Source organism: Parasteatoda tepidariorum, chromosome 2 (genome assembly GCF_982258835.1).
Source record: "Parasteatoda tepidariorum strain Cologne lab strain chromosome 2, Ptep-v5.0, whole genome shotgun sequence".
Taxonomy (NCBI): Eukaryota; Metazoa; Arthropoda; class Arachnida; order Araneae; family Theridiidae; genus Parasteatoda; species Parasteatoda tepidariorum.
Window position 1 is genome coordinate 91616145 of NC_141756.1, and position 26156 is coordinate 91642300.

The following is a 26156-nucleotide window of genomic DNA, read 5'->3' on the forward strand; positions in this document are numbered from 1 at the left end:
AACTCTACAAATTTACTGATTTTATTGATTCTTCTTGTCTGATTCTGTTTTTCGTAGAATTGAAGTATTATTATAAGAAAAATTCAGTATAATAAGACTTAAGTTTTATTGAAATACATTCTTTGTTTAAAGAATGGTAAGTTTCTTTTCTAAATTTTATTTTGTAATTAAGTCGAAAGTTTTTCTATTTTTCGATGATTAGTGATTGTACCTACTAGCTGGATGCCCACTATGCGTTAACCTATGAAATAATGTCTTGATTAAATTTTGTTAAATGCTGTGAAACAGTGTTAAAGGCTTCGTATGTTAAGATAAAATTTAATTTAGTTGTCTAAAGCTAGTTTTTAATTCTTGTATTTAAATATGTTTACGCTGAAGATGACATATAATTGAGTCTTAGTAAACTTCATGTATGCTTAGAAAAACTTGAACAGCTAATAATTTTATTGCTAAATAACAATAAGTCTACATATATTAAATTGAATTTAAAGATTTTCAAAGGCCATTTAAAGTTGTTATGAAGTGAATTTTGTTATTTAGTACTAAAAAACAATGTTTTAGCTAATTAATGATAATATTGCCATTAGATTGTAGCGTGTTTTTACAAAATGTGTCTAATTTTGATATTATACTGGTCTAAAATTGGTAATAAAGTAATCCTATATAGTAATTGACTTAATATATTAAAACTTGATCATAATAACCTGTGTTAATGTAATAACCTGCTTTTATGGAATTAAGGAAATAACCTGATATATGTTAATTAGGCGGCAAGGAGATAAATCAGTTTTAGTTGTTTTCTTTTCGTTCAATGCCCAACAACTGAGGGGGGGGGGAATTGATTAGCAATTGCATTCTGAAGTGTTCTTCTATGAAGAATTTCTCCCTTTTTTAACTTTACCCAACTGGAAGTCAGACGTGTATTACTGTTATAGAAACTATTACTAATGTGGAAGAATCTATTGAGGCAAAAGTATGATTTTACCAACTTATTTAAAAGTTAAATTATTTGCCAGTAATTCTAGAATGTTTTATGAAACAACTGGTCTTGGTGGCCAATTTTTATTGCAAATAAGTGCTGAGATCTCCATAATTGTCTTAAATTTGTATTCTGTTTCTTGCCTTGGTGTTAATCTTTTTTTAGTGTTGGTGTAATAGTGTCATCTAAACTTTAATTCAATTTTTCATGTATTAGTGCAATTTCAAATAGTAGTGCACTGTTCTATTATAAAACCCATATAATATTATATTGTGTACCTACAACTGTAGCACCTTCTATTGTATTTTCAGAAATGTACACAATTAAGAATTGTTGCTATCCAGATATGTAAAATGTTCATGAACTTACATTGTGTAGAAAGTTCGGCACCAGTGATCTCCCTAAACGTTTTTGACCCCTTTTTTGAGAGGGGATATTAAAAGTTATTTTCAAGTGATTTTGAAAAAATTTTCATAAATAAATACCTTTTTTTTTGTTGAAAAAATGTGTTTAAAATGTTTTTATTAATTTTAAACTACAAGTTTTTCTCTTTTGATAATGAAAGAGAATCACCAGTTGAGATATACTTTTAAGATAGTTTGAGTGTTCAAGAGCAGTATGCATGCATAATCATTTTCACGTGTTGCTATAGCTACCACTGCTGGGCCATCTGATACTTAGGACGAGAAAAACATTGTTCATTGCTCTTAAATAGAGGATTATTTAAACAGGATATCCGCACACCTGGAAAGACATGAATTTCGGTGTTGAATAAAATTTGTCGTGATTTTAACTATTTTTTTGAAGAAAATCATGGATTTAGGTTGCTGAAAAATCTAATTTTAAAAAATGGAATTTAAAAATACCCCCCCCCCCCATTTCGTGGTGTTCCGAATATCTGAATTTGTAATAAAATCCTCACCATCATATTTTATTAAAATATAAAATATTTTTATTATGTTCTTTGAAAGTTGTGTTCTTTTAAAACATGAAAGAAAAAGCATCATTTCTAGAGCAAATTATCTTATAAATTTCTGTGATTTCAGAATTTTTGATATTTTTTAAAATTTTTTTATTTTATAAATTTAAAATTCTAGCTGCAGCTAGCCGGTCATTGGCGAATTTTTTTTTAAATTCTGAAATGAGAACAGAAAAATCAGGAGTATTTCTTTTCTTTCGGATAAACAGAAAAAGTATCTGTAGAATATAATTCTGCAGTGAACAATTTTTTGCTTTTGTATTTTTTTTTCGCTTTAAATATGACGATGCAGACTATAACACTTTTGGTTGCACCTATCATTTCAATTTATGTTATTATAATGCTTTTTTAAATTTCTTGTTGTGTTTTTGTCGAAAATAGTAAGTTTGTTAAGTCATGAAAAATTCTAGGAATTAGTCATGAATTTGAAAATCAAAAATGTAGCAGAAACCCTGTTTTTCAAAATTGTTGTGTTGAATTCAGTTTTTAGATAATATTACACTTTTGATAAACATTTACGATGTTAAGCAGGGATCTGTCTAGGTTTATCTGAGATACCTGTTTGTGAAAAATAAGACATAATTTTTGAAGATTAAAGATTAAATTAAAAATCAACAAAAAAATTTGGTAAAAATATGAATTGATAGTTTCTTATGGGATATGAAAATAAATTTGAAGAAAAACTTAATTTGACCTGAACCCTGTCAAAACTCTGTGCCCTTTTTTATTCGCAAGGATTTTTTATTTTCACAAAATATGTCTAAATTTTCAGAAAATAGGTGCCTCTCAGAAAAACTTAGACACCTGGGCACTGTTGCCTGGAGGGTTTCTTAAATTCATGCCATGTTTATTACATCTTTCAATCCAAGCCTACTGTTTGTCTAAGATAGGTACTCTGACCGCCACTAAGTCTGTGGCAGTTTGGTGCTATGGAAACAAGAAGAGGGCATTTTAGGGAGGGTAGCTTTGATGATAGAGGTCTCTTCCCTCGCTGAAACCAGTCCTAAAGAGGAATCCCGTGCCCCTGCTTGAAATTATCATGCCTTGTTACCATAGTCACTGCCACAGTTCCAGGGGAATGTCTGGCAAAGTACCTATCTTAAACAAACAGTATAGGATTTTTGTTTGATCATGAATATATTTATCATGTTCTCTTTTTAATGTTGATGGTTAATATTTGTTTATCTTTTTCTGTTTATTTATTATTGCATTAAATTTAATGTCTGTATATTACAATGTTAGTTAAAAGGTTTAAAAAATTTTAATAGGCTGCCCACAAGACATTTAAAATAAAGCAGAAGTTGGCAAAAAAGATGAAGCAGAACAGACCAATTCCACAATGGATTCGAATGAAGACTGGCAACACTATCAGGTACGTTATTGTAATATTGTTTTATGTATTGATGTGTACCATATTTTTGTTCATTCCTGAAAAGGTTATGGCTAATTCCTGATGAAATTACCCAAAATATTAAATACCATTTTGCCATAATGTCGCTGAAATTCTTGAAAAATTAAAAAAAAAAAATGTTTTATTTTTTTGACCAAAATTATGAATTGTGGACAGTTTTGAAGTTTAACTCTTTAGGAAAATGACTTAACCATGCATAGTAATTCATAAGAAATAAGATAACTTTCTTATTTTTGGTGTCATTATACACAGAAAATATGTTAAATTTCATATTTCTCAACAATAAAAATCTGTTATTTATATTTAATTTATAGGTTTTTAGCCATGAAATGATTTACGATTTATGGCACAAAAACATTGTTAATGGGCATACATTTTTAATGCATTTAAAAAATAAATCAGTTTTAGTTCTATGTCAAGATTTTTTTTGAGTTTATTGCAAATTGCAAACGTAATATAAATCTCTCCAATTAAGATTAGGGGGGTGAAAAAAAATTATTTAAAGTAACTTAGTTTTTGTACTGTTAAAAAAAAATTATATATATATTTGACTATGAACCACTTTAATATTTTACTGACCCCAAATAAAACAGCCTTAACTATTATTTATTTATTATATATTTGAAAAATATGGTCTTTATACTTATGTGGAAATAAATTGAGGCAATAAAGATTTTTTTACTTGTTAAAAAATTCTTAAAATTAGCAAATAGAAAATTTCATCCCAATATTATTTCAATATCGTAATTTTTAAGTAAGTACTTTTTAACAAGGAATTTTTATACAAATCTCAAATGACAGCAACGGCTATTGGTCAATATCTCTTTGAATCACCTTATGCATAAATATCTAAACTTTTCGGTTATGGTTTATATGACAGATTAGTGACCATTTTATGTGTTTTTAATGAAAGTAAACATCTAGATGAACTTTAATTATCTATAGTGAATCACACACAAACAATAACTACTTAGTCATAAATATATTATCATTGTTACTAGCCACAATGCAGTTGATTCTCTATTTTAGGCTATACATCTCAAATGTGTGTTAGTTTCGGTTGTAAAATTAGATTCTACAGTGTAGCTCTTTAATTATTGTTTGGTATTTTTAACCTGTGTGCTATCACTATATAATTATCATTTGCGTGTATTTTTTTTAATGATGCTATGCTGCAAGAAAAACTTTCATGACATTGGTAATAATAAAAATAATCAGTAATGATAATAATCATTAATTTCTGAAAAGAGACTTGTTGGACAGATTATAAATTTTCTGGTACGTTATTTTAAAGGATAAGGTGCAGTATAATTTAAATGACCGAAATAATTGAGACCAAACTTGCTGTGAATGTTGAGTATTTTTTTTTATAATTTGAGTTTCAGTGGTGTTGATCATTTTTGCTACTGGTAGAAATAGGTTAGATATATTTCAAATATTCTATTCCTGTGTTCATGGGTTTATTTTCTTTAAACCTTGGAACAGATGAATATTAATCATGTTCTATTGAGCTGCCAAGCTACAAAACTGGGGCCATTCACACTTGACATGAATTTATAGATGTAAGTAAGAACCTTAGTAATGCAATTTATTTATTAAAAACTGCCAATTAGGTTCTTGCTGGCATCTCCAGATTTCCATTATTTGTTTATTTATTTAGCATCCAGTGTTAATGTGCAAATTTGTATTTCTTTTAGACATTTAGAGCAGATTATAAATTCTGTTTTAATGTTAAAATTTAGAATTAAAAACTGTTATTTTTCAAAGTGATTGGGATCTGTTTGTTTTCATTAAATTAGATTAGCTCTGTTTGTTGTGATTGTTCACAATTATGTCGAAATCTAAAGGCTGAAATCAAAAAACCTAAACAACATACCTAATATTTCTTTGCGTCTATTGCTGGTTGTGTATTTATATAGTCCTCTGTGGCTAGTTTTAGTGATTCAGATTCAGCAGCCACTGTTAAAGCCCCAAAAATCATGTTAATTTCTGCAAAATGTATCTGGAGTCTTTTCTAAGTGGGTCACCTTGGTTAGAAATCTGTTTATTTTACAACTCGGGCAAATAGAAGTTCTCTTTTAATATGTAAATTCTACGCATTTGTTATACATCTTATAACCGAGTTCTTTGAACAATTATTTGAAATGTTTTGCTTTTCACGTGTTTGAATCATAGCTAGTGACTGATATGTTAAAACCTTAACTTTGACAGGGCTTAAAAGTTATTTTTAAAGGTAATAGGAATGATAATTATTTATCTGAAAAAGAATTGAAGAAATTTCAAATTCAAAAATTATATTATATGCCATGAAACAAAATAAACGACAGTCTTAATGGCGGGTAAAGTACGGTATTTATCCACTTCCAGTATTAAAGAAAAATATCCTTAATTTGATGGCATAAAATAATTTGATTTGTGAGAAATATATAAAATGCTCCTAACTCTATTTATATATATATATATATATATATATATATATATATATATATATATATATATATATATATGGCAGGTAATTAGATTTAATTTTTTCATTCAGTGCAAGATCCATACCTGCCAACTCTTCCGGATTTTCCGGAAGATTTTATTTTCATATTTAAAGTGGTAGCAATACTCTGGTTATTCCAATTAATTTTTTGAATTATAATGATAATTATAAACGAGTTTGACCACCACTACATATAAATAATTACAATAAATATATTAAAGCATAATAATCCTTGCGCAAGCGAATTTCAACGGGGTCAAAATATATTCTTTAGTCAGATTGTTTTTCGTTTATTGTTTTACCACTCTGAAAATCCATTCTCGGAAAGAGTAAAAGTTGGCAGGTATGAAGATCTACTAAAACAATTACTAATTGTATATCTGCGAATTGAAAATTAGCATACTTAAATTGTCCTTAATTTTAGATGCAATTTTATCCTTAATTTTTTTATTTTGGACTTGTTAAATTTAACTGTCATATAGTTACATACATATGCAATCCTTTAAATGCAACTAGGTGTGGTGGTTAGGGATGCAGAATAATGCTTATGCACCATTTGAATCACAATTCAATGACACCGATATATATATATATACCTGTCTAGGCCGAATTTACTACCATTTAGCGGTACCTTCACAAATTCAATTTTAGGTGAAACGGTGGTTTCACAAATTCAACTTTAGGAAAAACAGTAGTTTCACAAAATACTTTTTCTTAAAATTTTATTTTTGTATCCCTTAAGAAACGATAAATCTATATTTTTACCATGTTTTTGTATTGATTTTGTAATATAATTTTTACTTTTTCACAAATTATGTCTAAATTTTCACAAAATAGGTACCTTTCAGAAAAACCTAGACAGACCCCTGATATATATATATATATATATATATATATATATATATATATATATATATATATATATATATATATATATATATATACAGTCAATTCGCTATAACTCGAATATTACTATAACTCGATTTTTTTTTGTGAAGTCCCGACCCTTTTATCCTCAATTTCATGTTAATTATTCTCGATTACTCGAATTTTACTCCCTTTAACTCAATTTTTTTTGGGGGATCTTTTGAAGCAAGAAAAAAAGCCTAGGAGCTGATATCTTACCCCTTCCTTCGCAACACACAATGTCTTTCGCACTCTTCATGGAGAAGCTAAAGCTGTCCCTCTTGAAGTATGTGAACAGTGGTTAAATGAAACATTACCAAATTTACTTCAAGGATACAGTGAAAATGATGTTCTCAATATTGATGAAATGGGTTTATTTTTTAAATGTCTTCCAAATAAGACTATGATGTTTAAGGATGAAAACTGCTCAGGGGGTGAAATGAGCAAGGAACGTTTGACTGTCCTAGTTGGAGGAAATGCGTCTGAGACAGAGAAATTGTCCTTACTTGTTATTGGAAAATACCGAAATCCCCAATGTTTCAAAAATGTAAAAATGTATCCTTTGGATTACAAGTCTAACAAAAAGTTTTGGATGACATTAGTTTTATCTGAAGAGTATATAAGAAAATTGGATCGGAAATTCTTCGCTAAAAAAAGAAAAGTGATACACTTTATGGATAAATGCACAGCGCATAGTGACACAACAGCAAAGTTGCAGCCGATGGACCAGTGTATCATAAAGTGCTTCAAACAGTCTTATCGTAAATGGCTTGTCAGAAAAATGATCTTAAATATTGTAAGCATTTAGAAGATTTGTAATTATTAATCATTAATTAAATAATGCGACAATATTTTGAAAGTCCAAAACCGAAACTAACGGTAAGTCGAACTTCCAATATGTCGAAGTTTTTCATCAGTCCTATCAAATTCGAGTTATCGCGACTAGATATATACTAGATTTTTATCTTACATATAGTATGTATAAATTTTTTTTATTAAAAAGCTTGCTAATTATTTGATTTTTTTCCCTCCCTTTTTTTAGGTACAATGCCAAGCGTCGCCACTGGAGAAGAACTAAGCTAAAGTTGTAAATTTCTTTGCAAGGTCTACACTGTATCATATGCTATATCTAAATAAAATCACATAAATCACAATATCAATTGTTTTTTTTTGTTTTTTCAATGATGAACAAATTTTTTTTAGGTTTTTATTGGTGACTGAACATACACTTAACAGGTACTTAATTCAGTATATTTTTTTGTGTTCTGTAAATGTGTAGTTTCACTAAATGCTAATCAAAGAGTTATCAATGATTATTGATGGTAATAAAGGTTTTGGCCATTGTCAAGGATTCAATATTTTAATAAATAGAATGAAATGTATTTTTATAGATCATGGTGAAAATACAAAAATTTGAAAATTCAATGAGTGTTTTTTATGAATTGAATATTTCAGACCATTTTTTTTCTTTCTTGTCACACTTCAGACTAATTTTTAAAACGAATTTTTTTTTATCAATTGTAAAGAATTGGCCCCAAACTTGAACTTCTGTGTTTAGAAATAACCAAATTCGTAAATTCAGTGTTTTTAAATGCAAATAAACCAGACTGAAATGGTTAGAAAATATCTTCCCAGTGTCACTTTTTTTTTTCATCCTTCGAAGTCTTCAAGGAGAAAAGGAGTTCCCTAAGTGTAATCCACACTTATCTACTCCAGACCATTTGTTCTCTTGTTTAAAACTGGAGAAAGTGATCTCTTTGAAAATTCAGCACTGGTTCCTGATTTTCTGTGGGTGAACAGACTTAAAGGAAGTGGAATAAGAAAAAAGTCCTCTTTTTGTATTTTTTTTATTATTTTTTTTGTTGAAAATATGAACAGGTGACAGCATAAATCATGATTGAGAAAATAACTTCTCATCAACGTTTAAAAGTTAAATTTGATGGGAAGTATAATCCATACTGTTTTGAAAAGGAGTTAAAATCTTAACTGTAACTTGTATGACGATTCGGAGAAACCTAATTTGAACAACATTTACGTGTAAATTTTAAATATTAACGTGTGTAATTTAATAGACTGTTTTGTTATTTATTACATTTTTGCTCTTTTTGGGCAAATCAACATAATGTAATGTTTAGATAATTCTTCCTACTAAAATTTTTATTTTACCAGTTAGTAAAAAGTTTTTCTGATAACCATACGAATTTGTCGCTGTGTAGACAATTATCGATAGCTACCATTTCTACTGAACATGGATCTAGAATCAAAAAGTTACCCTAATGCCCTGTGGCAGAATTTTTTCTGACTCTCTGCGACAAACCTAACTAGGACCAATATCTTTCTGCAAGATATTTTTACCGTTATAAATGTATGTGTAATGAATTTATAATAATAGATGAAATTCGTGTTTATAAAATAAGTCTACATGCATAGAATAAAACTGTGTAGATTTTTTTTCTTAATTTCATAATATAAGTTTACATTTCTTAATAAGTTTAAATTGTTTAAGTATAAATTTGCATAATCTTCGATAATAACGAAAAGTTATAAATGTATAGATCTGCAGACAAAAATGCTTACTAGAGCATAAATAAAGACCACCCAGAACCTGTAATAAGATAGAACTTATAGAAATAGCTAAGAATGGACAAAAATATTAAATTTATAAAACAAGATAACTGAATTTGTAGTATCAGTTTAAAACAGTATGATTTAATGTTTCATTATAGTAGTTATATCAGGTACAGAAACAAATCGGGTGAAAAAATTAATATTGAAGTTGAGTAAACAAAATAATAAAATAGAATTGACTTTTGTGATTAGATTAAGTTCAGAACGAAAAAAAAAAAAGCGCTTGTGATTTCGCACTGTATTGTGTAAATATATAGCATTGAATTCACCCGAAGTATGCAGAAGCGGTATCTGACTCAATATGCTCAAGTCTATTCATCTCGAAACGAAATAGTCTTTATCAGTACTGAAACATCGGTATTAGATCCATGCTCATTGGATGCGATTTTTTTCGCATGCCTATGGAAATCTGATCGTAGATAGTGAGATATCTTTCAGGCTTTATTTCATTTATCGTTGGATTGCAAGTGTTTTTTTTTTTTTTAATCGAAGACTTAATTCAAAGGATATAGGCATTTTATCTTTAAAATATATATATATATATAGTTATTTTTTACCTTTGGCTGCTTCTAAAATTTCTTGATTTGTTGGAAATGCTGTCTCATCCTTACTATCGATATCGCTACTAGTAAGAATAATTAATTTGTATCTAGAAAGGTTTTTTTTTTTTTTTTTTCAATATTAGTAGCGTGGGAAGTTTCTTTTCCTGCCGCTTTGCAGAAAAAAAATCTCTGACATCGCTAGATGTTGTCGACTTCCATCTTATTTCTTCTTCGGAATGCCGCCTTGAAAAATCAGTTTTCAAATTTGTTTTAATTATTGTGGCTTCACAATTTGCAACAAATAACCTTTTCGCTAGACATGATTTTTTAAAAAAAAGAATTTTTTTACGCATGAAATTTTCCACATAAGTGCAAAAAATATAAAATGCTCTGTTCTTATAAAAAAAAAACACAAAGCAAATTACTGCGCCAGCGATAGAGGCCGAAGTTGGCAAATTTCCAAAAATAGCTTAATAAAGGGGAAAAAAATTCTCCCCTTTTTATCCCGTAACTGTTTGTGTTGGAGATTAACGGTGAATTACGAGCGCTTTCTCCTTCCGCGGTACGCTGGAAAAAAAATATTTAAAACAATTCTGTAAGAAAAAAATTTTGCAGAACCATTATTGCTTCTGCAGAAATTTTTTGTTTCTGTAGAAAATGTTTTTTTTTTTTTTTTTTTTTTGGTAAAACAGCTTCTGTTTCTGCAGAATCTTTTTTGAGAACTTTGGCTTGTGGCAAACCAAAAATTTTTATTTCCCAAATAAATAAAATCTTTCTGCAAGAACTCAATCGCTTTCTGTGACAATGTCGCCGGGTTTCTGCCACGAGGCCCTAATGTTAGTTTTTTTTTTTATTGTTACAATTATTTTAAAAATTTCATTCAACTTAACAGATGCTTGCAAATTAACTATGATGTTTCACTTTATTGTTTACCCAGGATGTTTTTAAAAAAGTTTCTTGAAGTATTTGTTTTCTCCTTTAGATGATGAAAAAGTGAAATAGACCTATGAATTATATCAATTAATAAATGAGGATTTATTAAGATTTTCGGAAAAATAAATTGGTAATTTGTTCAACAATCACGCTGGAGAACAATTTTTTTTTTTTTTTTTTTTGCATTTATACAAACCTTCTATTAATCTTAGCTAACTCTGGTGTGGGAATTTGAAATTAGTTTTGTACAGAAAGCTACAGATTTTTAAAAAAGTAATTTAGTTCAGTTTATATTTTGTCTGAATGTAGAAGTTTATGAAGAACGTATAAATATATGTACATATATATATACTATCCTGGTTAAGAATATATCATTGAATTGCATGAAAAGTGTAGCTTGTAGAGAAATTGATTGCAGATTTGAAATCTTGAAAATATCCACGATCCTTTCAAAATTCTCATGCAATACGAAAAAATTATTGTTCCCCAATGCAAAAAATTTATCACGCTAGAAATTTGCGTGATTACTAAAAAGTAGTGATAGACAGATTATCACTACTTTTAAAACCTCACCTTTGTTATAGTTCTATTCAAATATCCGAAATAAAGATAAAAGGAAATTATAAATGTGGTGAAACATCAAGATCACTTAAAATCTCAACACAATAAATTACTTCAATGTATTTTATAAAATTTTTTATTGAATTAAAAAATTACAATCTATTAGAAGTTTTAGAGAGGAAAAAAAAAGGAGACTTATATTTGATTTCTTTTAGTTTTGTTAAATTAATTCAAAATATTCATAAATATTTTCAACATTATTAGGTTCTTTGTGATTGAAAAACTTTAACAAGTTTAACTACACATGAGAAAAGCACTCGAGTTAAACACATAAATGCAATAAAAATAAATTTACAAGCATCGCTTAGAATAAAATAGCTTTCAACATTTATAGCACATTTCAACATTTATTAAAATATTTGAAATTAATGCTTCATTTCAATTATCAACTATAATACGATATTTTATGATTGTAATATGGAGAAAACGGGAAAAAAAATTATATTTGGCACATTCATAAACCATTTTGGTTTAAATTAAGGTTAGCATATGTACAGAAAATCACACAAGCAAAATACATGGGCAATGAAATTGAAACGACACAATAGCAACGTTTAAATAAATAATAAAATTTGGTAGAATGTTAAAATGCAATTTTATAGATGTCAAATTTATTTTACCCTAGATAAATAAACTTAAATCAGTGTTAAACAAGTATATTTCCTTCATATATTTCAAATTATTAGCGTATTTAAAGCAATTTAAAAAAATGATCTATAATATCCATTAAAAAATTTAAATTATCGTTTGCACTCTTGTCAGTAGTTAAAGAGTGCTAACCACGAGAAGCCTTGTTGCTTATGTATTTTGTCATTCTACTTTTCTTAGACAGAAAAAAAAAAAAAAATATTTAGAATAGTTATAAAATACAGGAAAAATGAAAAAGCACGATGGTATCGACGCGAACTTCTGCATGCTATAATTAAACATTCGACGACGATTACAGAAAATCTGGAAAAATAAGCGTTACAGCTGTGCTTTGGAGAACTCATTTTACTAGTAATGAAGGTAGTGTGAGCTCAACAGGAAAATCTGAAATTCGTAAAATTAGCGGGTGTCGGTAGTCTATTAGACGAATGTTATCTAGGGTTAACAAAAGATCAGTTTTTTTTTCTGCCTAGAACGATGCATGGTACCAAAAAAAATATATATATATTGTTTAAAGGATTTTTAAAAAATAAATAATGATCACAAAAAAAGTACCAAGCGGTCGTTTGGTTCTAGGTAGACAAGGTTACAAAAGTCTTAATATAGCTGAAATTTTCCTATATTTAATAGTTCATAAAGAAATAAATGTCACCTAATTTGATGTTAACTATACAACTGAATGCTAACTGTACATGCTCAAAGTGAAGAAATATTGAAAAGGTACAAGATTGTACCATCCGTTTCTCTCATGTTATTTATTTATATATATATTTTATTTTTGTAAACATAGTTCCAGATTATTTTTGGAAATTATTTAGTATTTATTGAAAGAATTTATTGATTTATAAAGTATGAATAATAAAATCAATCAAAAAACAAATTCAACATACTTAATTGATATAGCTTTTCAATACTTTCTGTCTAACAAATTTAGTAAATTAGTCATAAATTGTAATACAAAATTTTATCTTTTAAAAGAGAATAAATGATATTATTTGATAATTAAAAAACGTAGAACACTAATTGTCAAGAAATATAAAATTAGATTTTGTCGTTAATTGTAAAATGAGGGAAACTAATAACTGCGTCATTGGCGATTTTGAATTGTATTTGTTGGTATATGTAGTGCTTGGAAATGAAAATAGCAGTATTTATAATTGGAATAGTTCGTCGCAGAAAACTCGTTTAACAGTTGAACGCACCGTTGTAAAGATAGAGAGAATAATAATAATAAATAAGTATTGACTATTTAGGGGTTAAAAAATAGCCAAATTACGAATATATAATGGCAATCTTGATTATAAAACTTTTTAAACTTCAAAAATTTGAAATTCTTAATGAGCTATACGAATATTTAAAACATTTTTTTTCCAATTCATTCTTGAAAAAGATAAATATGTAATACATAGATATAGTTTTTTCTTAATATCAATATTTATTTTTAATATAGTACATTTTAAATATATATTTGAGTTACGTGGATGGACGTTTGTCAAAACAACGAGGAATCTTAAATGCACACATTAATTAGACTCTGAAAAACATTAACTATCTCATAAGTCTAAGTAAAGTAATTAGCTTCAGCAATATAACAATATGCGTTTGAAAAATATTTGATGTTATTGCCTATATTTTTTAAACACATTTATTCTTATTTACAAAAAGAAAGGTTTAAACCAAAAATAATATCTAATACATATTAGGTTTACGTACATACTTCTACATCATCAAATGCTGCAAATAATAATTAGAATTGTATTTTCTTAGGCTTAAAAATGGTGCGAATTAATGTTTCAAGATTAAGTATGAAATATGTTTGGAGTACTTTTTGAAATAGATCCCATTTTAGAAAGTAAGGTTGCAGATGAGTTAAAAATCGCTGAGCAAAAACCATATTAACTCATAAGTATTTCTGAAGTGTCCTTTTGTTAAAGTCTCATTTTGGTTTACCATGTGGCCGTTGATTTGGAAATATTTCAAACATACTGTAAAAATATGGTTTTAAAGCAATGAATTCAATAGTGACAGTAGAAATGTGGATATAACTTCGTTTTAGGGACTAAATTAAAAAAATGCTTAAACTTTTTAAAACATTTTTGTATTTTAACTTTTACAATACTAATTATGACTTATCTGATTCGTAATTTTAACGCTTTGTGCTGCGTAAGACAGTACACAAAAGCCAATTAAAGTACATTTTAATGCTTTGTGCTGCATAAGACAGTACACAAAAACCAATGAAAGTGATTTAAAAAAAAAAATCCTGTCAAGAACATTAATCATTCTAGAATTTTAAAATTTTATAAACATATTTTACTGGAGTGGCGATACTGTTAAACTAAAACGAATGGAAAAACTTCCCAATGAGTGGTCAAAAACGGGTTTTTCACATACGTTTTTTCATATTTACTATTTTGTTTTTCGAAAAATTCTACCCCCCCCCCCCCCAATTTGAGACCAAACGGGTCCCATGCCCTCAGATTGGCCCCATCCTTATATCATAACTTAAGAAAGTAATATATGTATTATTTCATAATAAATTTTTTTTATTTTATATGAAATATAAGAATATAATAATTTTCAAACTATTAAAAATATTTTTATACATATTTAAGCGTTACTAAATACTAACTTAAGTTTAGTTCTAATTAAATTTTAATTAATTTTGACTTAGTTTCGATATCAATTATGAAATTTAAGCTTGCAAAATAATTTGTTTTATTTATGGTAGAGGTAATTATTTCTTTAGCTATTTTAAGGACAAAATAGTTCTAAAGGTTAACATTGTTTAGGCATGAAATTATATAAAAGAATATTAACTTGCAATATTTTAAATGTGAAATAATTCTACAATATTTTGCTGTTTAGTATTAATTTGATAACAGATTTAAATATATTTATGCAATATAATATTAATATGAATAAAATATATACATGGAATCTGTAAAAAAAAATATCATTTTTATATCATTAAGAGGATGGTATGATTCAAAATTATTGTCATTATACAGACAGTATTCTAAATAAAGATTAAAAAAAACAACAACATACAAATTGAAAGTATTTATCAAATTTGTAATAAATTTTCTTCACAAGGACAAGGTAATAAACGTAATAGCTTGGTCACAAGGATAATTGTAATAAACGTTAGGATGAAGTTACTGCAGTTTCTTCTTATCTTTCTTAAGGTGTGGCAAACCACTACTCAGACCCCCCATTTCAGAGCCGGAATTTGTGGGCTCGATTCCGGGTATGATTAAGATGCTCTAAGATTACTAAATGAGTACTGTTTCCAGATACGATTACTGTGTAAATTAGAAGCAGGATCGGCTCAACTGTCGATCACGTCATTTCAGCGTAACAATAATTGTGTAATATTAGCTGAATGAAGCAAACAGTAGTCTTAGTAGAAAATGGCTACACAATAAGTGTAGACATTATTCAATCTATCTAAAAACTTATGCAAGAATGTGAGACTTAAATTTAAACATGTTTTAGAAAGTTTTAGAAAAACTAAATTTTTTTTTTAAAAAATTTCATTTTTGTGACCAGACAGAGTTAAAGAACAGAGCAAAAAAAAGTTCTTTTTCGAATCTTGTTTTAGTTTTAACCTTATAGCGTTTATTTAGAAAATATTCTAATCATTGATGATCAGATAGTAATTTTTAATCAACATGTACAGGAAAATAAAGTTAAAACAACGTGAAAAAAGCACAAAAAATGTTGCATAAACAGACAAGAGAGTCGTTATGACTGTCTGGTTAAAGATACTGAACTGTCATTGGAAAAGACTGGGTTCGATCCCCAGTGACTGCCAATCTAGATTCCGATAGATGGATATCAGCTTGTTGTCGGGGAAGTAAAGGCGGCTTGTGCTCTATGACGACCATATTTTTCACAATAATGCCGTTGGTCACAAAATTGCGCAGCCTTTACCATCATGACCCTTTGGCCTACACCGAACTGCTGTTGGAATGCTTTACTTAAAACAAACAAGCGCTTTTTCTCGTATTTTTTTCAGGTTGTTTTACTTTTTTTATATACAGCACAAAGTTAATACTTCTTTTTTTGGATCTACTTTAACTTTTCATAGTTTTTTTTATATAAAGTTACAAACAAAGTGGCGAAACATAATAATTTTGTGCACCTCATTAAGTTTCTAGTAATAAACTAAAAACAAACTAAAATTGCAAGCTACATTAAATTTGTCACTTTCCGAAGCTTTTTTTTAAGTATGTATGTACACAAGAAGCACTAAACAGTATGACAAATTATTGACGATCTAAGAAATTAAATGAAATTCGTATGAACATAAAATTATCACTTTGTTACTCATTCTATGAGATCTAAAGAATTGTTTTTATTTTTATTTTCAATGAAAGTAAAAGGAAATTTAAGGTGGCACGTATGTAGCATGTCTATATGCTTGAGTACTTTTTGGGCGTGTGCTTTTTGGCTCTCTACTGGATGCAAAGGGTGGTGGAGGTTTATAAAGCGTTGCATTTTCTTTTCTGTCTCTAAGATGCGCACTATCACGAGTTTTAGCTGTTGTTGGTGGTACTGAATCTTGAACAGTAGCCGTGCCCCTTCGAAATGGATTAAACAAATAATCTGTGGATAGTGGGGGCTTCTCATTTTTCATTATAGCCGGAGCTTTTCCAGGATCTGGTTTTTGTTCTTCTAACTCACCCGCAAACACTACGGGAACTCCACTTCCAATAAAGTCCTTATCTCCTAAGCTCATTTTGCCCTTCCTTTTCTTCCAGTACAAAAAGTAAGCTACTAAAGCCGCTATGACAAGCATTACCGCTATGACTATTGCCGGAACAATGGTAGTAATGTATATGTCGTCGTCGGTAGAAGTCTTCAATGTAGGTTCCAGTTCATCAGGCGATGGTGATGGTGTAGGAGTTGTAGTGGTGATATTTACGAAAGTAGGCGCAACGCCACCTAAGCAGATTCCTGTCGGTTCAGCGTTGGCACTAACAACTCTAAATTCTGGCTCCATGATTTGAATTAAATTCGATGAAAGAGAACCATCAGTATTAATTATGTATTTCACGAGGTGATTAATTTTTTCTAGAGGGCAGTACTCATACCCAAGTGTCTTGTTACTCCAACTATATACCACCGAGCCACGTGTTATGTTTGTAATAGTTATATACCTAGGATCTGGATCTCCATAGAGCCTCGCGATTTTAGTGGCAACCAGAGTTTTCTTACTAGTATCAGACTGAAACTCGTCGTAATCGAGATCGAACTGAACACTGAACTCCACAGGCGGTCTTTGACGCATCGGGTAACGAAATACTTGAATGATGAAGTTGTCTGGTACCACGTGGTCATCACTATCGACGGCATTTATTAAGAAATCATGTCGACCAACTTCATTATCTGTAGGCAGACCATAAATTTCTTGACTACGAGAATCAAATTGTAGCCAATATGACTTAGGTGGTTGGATATTATCTGAAGTTAACAAAGTCAAACGTAGATGACGGGTTGGCCCATCTTCAAAATCGTAGAACGTATTTTCTGGTATCTTATATTTAATAATATCACCAACAGTAACGTTAATCTGTTTGATGGCATTTCGTAAGATGGGTGAGAAATTCAAAGGAGGTGGTGGTGTGGTAACAACACCTTCACAAACACCACGATAATTCACATTGATATCCTGAACTCTAAATTCAGGGGACATTATCTTTTTCATCTCTTTCGTAGGATGGTGTTCCGCTGTAGCAATTATATCGTAAATCTTTTTGATTTTTTCCAGCGGGCAGTGATCCGTTGGTAAAGTGTCATTCGTCCACGTGATTTTAACAGGATCCAGCGTAGCATTTACCATGCTTAATTTGGAATTGTCACGGTCCTCAAACATGAGTGCGATTCTATTGAGGATTTCAATCTGCCAGTCTATTCCGACAGGATATTGCCATTTGTTGTAACGGACAGTCATTGTAAATGAATGTGTTAGGGCATCCGCTTGAGGATGTTGCCACACGTGTAATTCCACTCTATCAAATGTGGAGGCGCCCTCACTGTCCATAGCTTCCAGAACAAATTCATGTTTACCAATATTTTCACTCGTCGGTAAAGCATAAATAACTTGATTTTCTGGATCAAACTGAATCCAAGATCCGGAAGGTAATGAAGTCCTTTCCGATGTCATAAACATCAACTTCAAGTCTCTAGTGTTACCATCTTCCATGTCTATAAATGTATCGATAGGAATGGTATAACTCCAAGCTTTTCCAGCAACCAAAGACAATTTTTTGGTTCTACTATTAACAGTCGGTTTGAAATTGGGCATCTGGGGTATGACTTTCGTTGGCTCAACAGTGGATCGACTTTTTGTTGGTAAAATATCCACTGTAGCGAAATCACTCGTAGGAACATACCATCTCGATAAGATATCCTCAGATGGTGGTCTCGGTCGTTCTCGTGTAATTGATACTGTTCCGTCAACATCATATATTCGAGTCGGTAAGACAGCAGTCGTGGGTCTTTCAGGAAGTAATACCGGAGTAACAACAGGAGTTCCTCCAGATTCTCGCCGACTAGACGGCAAAGGATGATAATGATAAGTAGGCGAGGCATGAATTTCATATGATATAAACATATGTTCTCTTCGTATAGGATCATGTCCGTGATGATGCCTGTGCTTATGGTCATCTGTGCGATCAACGAAACGTGGCGATGACATTGTGGGGACGATTCTTACATCAGGTACAATTTCTCTCGTTTCAGCTTCATCAACTCTTTCTGTAAATGTTGGCCATCGAGTTATGTGCATTTTAGGTACAGGGGTTGCATTAAATGGAGTAACATTTCGTTTTTCTCGGACATTTTGAATTACTTTACTCGTACCCGATACTTGCCAACCAACGATCAGGTATCCAATCGTATCAGACAATTCTCCATTGGAAGCTGACTTTTCAAGATTATCCAAAATTGGTTCAGATTCGGAAGATACTTCTCCCCCACATCCAACTTTAAACTGTATTTGAGTTCCTTCGTAATTTCTTTGTAGAGCGTTACCAGGACCAGCTCTAATAGCACCAGGATCGAATGCACTTTCATCGCGATGCAAAGAGGACAATTTTAGTCTTGGTTCTGAAGCACCGAGGAATTTCGAAACAGAGCGCAATATATTAAATTTTTCGGGCGGCTTCAGATCAGACAAAGTCGCATCGAAAACCACGCTTGCGATCGTTTCGTCTTTTCCAAAAGGACAATAGTCAGTTATAGGTGCATCTTCTGTGATTTCTATGGAGAACACATCTTTAGCAGAAGAATCATGAGCTATAAGAGGAATAAAAAAAATTATGTAGATTATTTTAAGCAATAAAAAATAGCAACATAAATTTATGTATAGTAAGGTTGTGTTGGTTATACTGAATTCAGATAATGCTTAAACTAGATCATTTCGTATTACTACAATTTATTTTATTTTATTTTATAATAATCGTTGAACAGCTGACCCAATTTTGAGTTTACGACTACTGATGTTCAACTACGTAACCTCGTAATTTTGAACGCAATCCAGAAGACTAGGGAACTCCTGGATTAAGTATTGGGGTAAATTTGAATTCGTGGAGAATTTTTTGATGGAACTAACTCGCATTTGCGTTACATGAAGAGGAAATCCCGGAAGCCTCCCATGGTAAGCCTGATGGCAAATGGATTCCATCACATAATCTGTCTTTCACTGATGATATTTTATGTCAGCACTGTGATCGGTGCGAGCCGTCTGCGGAATTCATTTCGATGAGCCATCGCTGAGATTCGAACCCGGATCACCCCATTGGGAGAGGAGTGCTCTAATCCCTGAGTCACCACTTCTCACTACAGTTTATTAACCCTTTTGCGGCTGGGGGATAATAGGGCTGGGATAGCCTGGTTAGTAGGGCACTGGGCCCATGTCCAAGAAGTTGTGGGTTCGATCCCAGCTGGCTGAAGACTTCCAGTGTAGTAAACGGTGACTGATGCATGTTAAATCTGTCGAGTCACAAAGTTTTCCATGTTCCCATAGCAAATCATACCTCTGGGGGTGCTGATCCAGGAGTTTCCTTGTCTTCTGGATTGGTTTAAAATTACAAGGCTACGGAGTTGAACTTTAGTAGTCGTAAACCCAAAATTGGATTGGCTGTTCAACAACGGATATAAAAAATTAAAAAAAAAAAAAAAAAAAAAAAAAAAAAACACAGATAATGTAAAACTATTTGCTTCTAAAAGGTGCGCTGTTTTTCTAGCAGCCACCAAATTCTTTAATTTTGGCAAACTAATATAACTTCAAATACAATATTTTATCTATTTTGCTTACATTATTTGAAATTTTGGAGAGTGATGTTAATGACCTTCAAATTTGCTAAAACTTTAACATGGTTATTAGGCGAACTAAATTAACGCACTTCTCAACTATATTATGGTTCCACTTGAACCATCAACTTATTAAAACCACAGCAAATTTGCGGAGTTTTATGATTCAAATTACTGATAATTTGATTAAATTCTGAATATATGATTATTAACATTAAGAAAAAATCTCAACCAATTGTTTGTCTCAACTATGTGAATAGGGAATAATTTTTTCTTAAAAACAAATTTTTTAATTTTTTAATTCGAATTTTAAAAGCCTCATAATTACTATTTTCATTCAAAAACTGCGACAGTTTATTTGCTAGAAATTGCAGTGAGATTTTCTCAAAAAAGTATTTTCTCAAAATAAACCCATTTTTTTCTAGCCAGATTTGGATTCTAGACCCTCAAATTACAAGAAACATCTGCAATCTGGCAAATATGGTCCCAATATTTTAAACAGGAAAGCGATCAAGGTAGAGGCATTTTAAAACTTTAATTCTCAAAAACAGTGATATACTCTTTGATTTATACCTTTGAGATTTTCCCATTTAAAATGATTAGATAAAATAGGTATAAAAATTTATAAATTTTACATTTTTTCGACAGTCAGCAAATTAAATAATAAAAAATAATGAATAACTATAAAAACAATTAATAGTTTTAAAAACAATTAGAATAAAAATTTTTATATTTATATTTTTATCATTTTAATTATTATGATTTTTGGATAATTATTTTTAATAAACAAGTTTATTTTTATTAAAATTATTTTTGAATGAACAAGTTTTATAATTGTGTGTAAATTTCTTTTAATTCACTTGATTAGTATCGGAGATATGGCGAAAAAGCAAAAAAGAAATTAACTTTGCAGTGTAGCAGTAGAAAATTTCCGATGGAAGAAACTTCTTGAGACAGCCTTGGCCCGCAACAGGCTGTAGAGCTACAAAAGAAGACGACGAAATTAACTTTAAGAGGCAGGAAGTATCCATCGCTCCCTTGCCTGATCTATTAAGACCATTTTTTCTCGGTTGCGGCCGTACCCTATGTTTTGAACGTCGGAAATCCAAATCCGTAACGAAATGAAAGGAATGTTTAACCAGAGAAAATACTTTTAAGGTTAGGTCTAAGAACCATTTAATATTCTGAAGCTCGTGAAGATATGATTATTAGATCAAAAGTTATAGTAAATGTTTAACTTTTGCACATTTTTTAAAAAATATTTAACAATGATTAAAAAAATATACATTCAAATATAACGCATGGTACATTTTTATTACGTTACATACATACTTACTTATAGCTTTCACGCATACGTAGAGCTGCCCAACATCGGATGAACTCGGCACTCCCTTAAAAGTATGATGTTTTTGATCAAACTCTAACCAACTTGGTAAGCCACTCTCGCCCGCTTCAGTTACCTGTTGCACAAAAATGTAAGCATAAAAATGTTGCATATGGAATGTGATATTCAATTTTAAATGATCTTATATGTATACAGTTATTAAATGATGAGGCAGAGCCTATTTCACACTACTTGTTTAAGGAAACTCGTAACTATTGTTTACGAACGTTTAGACCAGTGATTCTCAACCTGTTTTGTGTGGCGGCACACTTCTAACGATTTCAAAATTTGACGGCTCAAAATGAAAAAAATTAGTTTAGAAGTTGTTTACTTACCTATAATACACTGTCTTAAACAGTTTGTGATAATAATTTTCAATGTGAAATAAAATAATATGTACTACAAAAGCACGTATATTAAGGAATTAATTATTTCTTTCGACTAATTTTTTTATTAGTTAGTAACAGTTATTTATTTTCTTGCTAGTTATTAATTGTTAGTTTGTTTTATATAGTTATTATTCGTTAGTTTTTTACACTAATTCTTATTTTTCGTGATTTCTTGTTAACTAGTGTTTTTGCTAATTATTAATTGTTAGCTTATTTTTTGTTAGTTATCCTTTGTTAATTTGTTTTTATAACTATTTATTGCATAGCTTACTTTAATGATTAGCTTTTATTTCCATTTGAAAGTTAATATTTAGCTTGCTTTCCTTTGTTAATTAATAATTTTAATAGCCATTAAATTTCCTACTTATAATTTCAACACTTTTTAAAATTGTCAAAGGCAATTTAAACACTTCCTTCTTATTCTAACTTATTTTAAGATTGTCTGAGACAAGACGATCACCGACAAAGATGTTCGCGCTGTTAAAGCGTGGAAAAATTATAAAAAGTATCTATATATATATGCACTTTTTTAAAAATGTAAACTTTACTCGAAATGAAAAAAAAAAAGCATTATAATTTTTATTGTATCATTTCCAATATTTGGCAGCACATTTTTAGAATTTGGCGGCACACAAAAGTGCCGCGGCACAGTGGTTGAGAATCACTGGTTTAGACATTCGTTTCATTGTGATACTAGTTCAACAATACCATACTCGTAAAAAAAAAATTCGTTGCAGTTTAGGCCATAGTGCCGCACACGCACACCTTCACTTCATTGTTCTTTTCAAACCGATGTCTCATTATTATTATTATGATTATTTATTTACTTATTTTTGTTTTTTCTCATCAAAAATGTGGAAGTTACATGGAGACAGATCTGGACTATAAGGTGGGTTATTCAAGATTTCCTACTGGAATTTTTGCAGAGGTTTTTTAATTGCTCTTGACTGTGTATGATCTATTTTTGTCATTTCAAGACGAGAACTCCACGAGAAAGTTTAACAGAAACATATAAATTAGCCTTTTTGACTTTTAACGTTTCCAAGTAGAATAGTATGAAGCTATGGAGTGCATATAAGCCATAAATCAATGGTCATTGATTTTAGCTCCATAGCTTCAGGAAATCGACAACCAGTGGTCCTTTGTCATTGATCCCTCTATTATGGGTTGCTTTCAGAAACGGAATTAATGGACAGGCAGTTGCTCGGTTATCATTCTTTTTATGATTAGTACAGCTACCCACCAGGAAAAAATATAGCGAATAGTTTTCGTGACGCCAGCAACTACGTTTCCGGCGGTAGCCCATTCTTTTAAAATTGATTTGATTCGATTTAATGGAGTCTGTTATTTAATGACAGTAGATCTTAATTATGAAATAAATGTAAAAAATTAAAATCAGTTATTTCATTATGTTAAATTATAATCATAAATTATAAATTAGTTTCTTATCGAAAGAGATAAGATCTTTTTTATTATTCTTCTATAAAAAGAAATTTAACAAAAAAGAAGTGGAAATTAAGTCACAACTTTGGCAAATTTTCCATTTCATAATATCTCTAATAATAATGCAAAGTTTTTAACACGCATCCCAACAATTTCTAAGGGCCTCTAACTCTCAAATGATATTTCGTCCCATACTCATCAAAAAGATTATTTTATGAGTTACCGATTTACCGGAAATGCGGAAATTCGGGTTTTAAAAATTACAGTTCTTTTTATTACCATACATTTTGTAACAAATACAAAACGGAAAAGTAATTTTTACCGAATAAAAGGTTTTCATGCCGTGTTCAAAGGTATCATGATAAAATTACCAAATTTTATCGCACATTATTAAAACCATATTTTATTGTTAATTTTACCGTAAACATTACCAAAGACCTTCGATAAAAATTACCATTATCTTTTGGTGTTGTCATAGAGCCAGAAAGACGGCAAATTTTACCATATTCTGCAAATTGTGACCATATTTCTTTTTAGTGTAACAATATATTTTTGGATTTCGCAAATACAGAAACTCATAACATTCTGTACATAAATACTAATGAAATTCTTGTAGTTTATTGAAATATTTTACGAACATGCAATTTAATATATTTACCTCCAATTTTTCTATAGCACCTTTGAAAGCGTTTTTCGGTATTTCGAGAGTAAAGATGCGTCCCGCATAGGCACGAGTGTCCGAGATGCCTTGGTCCCTCTGTATACCAATCGTCAGCGTGACAAGGCAAGCTAAGAAGTAAATCTCAAAAAGGGGCAAGAGCCCCACCACCCTCTTCGTCATCTTTCCACGTTACGCCACTGCATCAGGACCTGGAAGTAAATACATAGACTTAGATACACTACTTCCTATGCACTGCATTGCATTATTAGATTGATAATATTGACAGTTATTAACTGATATAAGTTAATTTGAAACGAACTTCGGTGCATCGTGGAAATAATTCTTAATGATTGTTAGTATAACGTGATTTACAAACTTATCTTAGAGCACAGATTTTGATCGACTCCAAAAATCAATATACAACTCAATTCAACGTTCAAACACATGAATGAGGTAAATTTACATGGATATTACAGTGCTAATATGAAACATCTCGTACGTGATTGTACTTATAACGTATGATCTAGGCAACAGAATTTGCGGAAGGAGTCTGCATCACTTCATGAGTCTGCCACCTTAACGAAGCCTGACAGAGATTATTATTGCACAAATTCTGTTTAATCTAAAATACACGTTAGAAAATTTATTAATATAAGGTTCTTAAAAATTAAACATAAAGGTCTTAAAATGCTTAAATTTAAGTTAAATTTTATAAATCGATACAAAAAAAATATGGATCAATCTGTATACAATTATCTTGTAATCTAGTAACAAAAAGAATGTCTTTTATCCTCTCGTATATTTATTCAATTTTCCTTTTTAATTTTTATTAAGAACAAGCTTAGACATGTTTTAAAATAGGAGACTCAGTTATTTTCTCCATCAAAAAAAAAAAAAAAAAAAAATAGACGAAAAATTTACAGATGCTGCGGTAATTTACAGTGCCCGTTGCCGTGCTGGAAGGTTTTGCTAGATTATTCTTTGAACACACAGTGTTCGATCAAATAATTTAACTTGAAAGAAGAGTAATTGTAAAAAAAGAAAAACCAAAGTTAACGTAAAACGAGAGTCAATGTAAAAAAAAAATTTATATATATAGAAGCTTATTTAAAATAGAGCTAATGTGAAAAAAAAATTTGAATAATATAAAAGAGTCAATGTAAAAAAAAATGAAAAATCAAACTTAATTTAAAATAAGAGGTGAAAAAAAAGAAAACCAATGTTAACATAGAATACGAATGAATGTAAAAAAGAAAATTTGTAAGAAAGAAAATTAATAAAAAAAAAACAAACAGAATTAAACGATAATAATATGAAGAAAAAGAAGACTATTTAAATAAATCTTTCTTGTATGCTGGGCATGCATCAATAATTAATATCATAACATAAATAGCTTATTTAAAATAGAGCTAATGTGAAAAAAGAATTTGAATAATATAAAAGAGTCAATGTAAAAAAAATGAAAAATAAAACTTAAAGAGGTGAAAAAAAAAGAAAACCAATGTTAACATAGAATACGAATGAATGTAAAAAAGAAAATTTGTAAGAAAGAAAATTAATAAAAAAAAAAACAGAATTAAACGATAATAATATGAAGAAAAAGAAGACTATTTAAATAAATCTTTCTTGTATGCTGGGCATGCATCAATAATTAATATCATAACATAAATAGCTTATTTAAAATAGAGCTAATGTGAAAAAAAGAATTTGAATAATATAAAAGAGTCAATGTAAAAAAAATGAAAAATAAAACTTAAAGAGGTGAAAAAAAAAGAAAACCAATGTTAACATAGAATACGAATGAATGTAAAAAAGAAAATTT

The 26156-nt window shown here is 29.8% G+C and overlaps 2 protein-coding genes across 5 annotated transcripts in view; one reads left to right on the forward strand and one right to left on the reverse strand.

Moving 5' to 3' along the window:
* Positions 1-31: 31 nt before the first annotated feature.
* On the forward strand, positions 32-7917 carry RpL39 (ribosomal protein L39). Its single transcript, XM_087157742.1, has 3 exons — positions 32-136; positions 3227-3330; positions 7806-7917. The coding sequence occupies exons 1-3, from the start codon at positions 134-136 to the stop codon at positions 7852-7854; spliced, it is 156 nt and encodes a 51-aa protein (XP_087013868.1). The 5' UTR covers positions 32-133; the 3' UTR covers positions 7855-7917.
* Positions 7918-15730: 7813 nt separating this feature from the next.
* LOC107438770 (dystroglycan 1) overlaps positions 15731-26156 on the reverse strand; it is a 54164-nt gene continuing 43738 nt past the window's right edge. For all 4 annotated transcript variants that reach the window (XM_043044765.3, XM_071177831.2, XM_043044767.3 and 1 more), the window contains exons 2-4: positions 24332-24543; positions 21794-21917; positions 15731-19440 (exon numbers count right to left, since the gene is read on the reverse strand). In XM_043044765.3, the coding sequence (XP_042900699.2) occupies positions 16529-19440; positions 21794-21917; positions 24332-24514 (3219 nt within the window). In that variant the 5' untranslated portion in view covers positions 24515-24543 and the 3' untranslated portion in view covers positions 15731-16528. The remainder of the gene's footprint in view (positions 19441-21793; positions 21918-24331; positions 24544-26156) is intronic.

Coding starts and splice junctions, on each gene's coding strand:
- RpL39 (XM_087157742.1), top strand. Junction 3,331..7,805: donor AAGACTGGCAACACTATCAG/GTACGTTATTGT, acceptor CCCTTTTTTTAG/GTACAATGCCAAGCGTCGCC.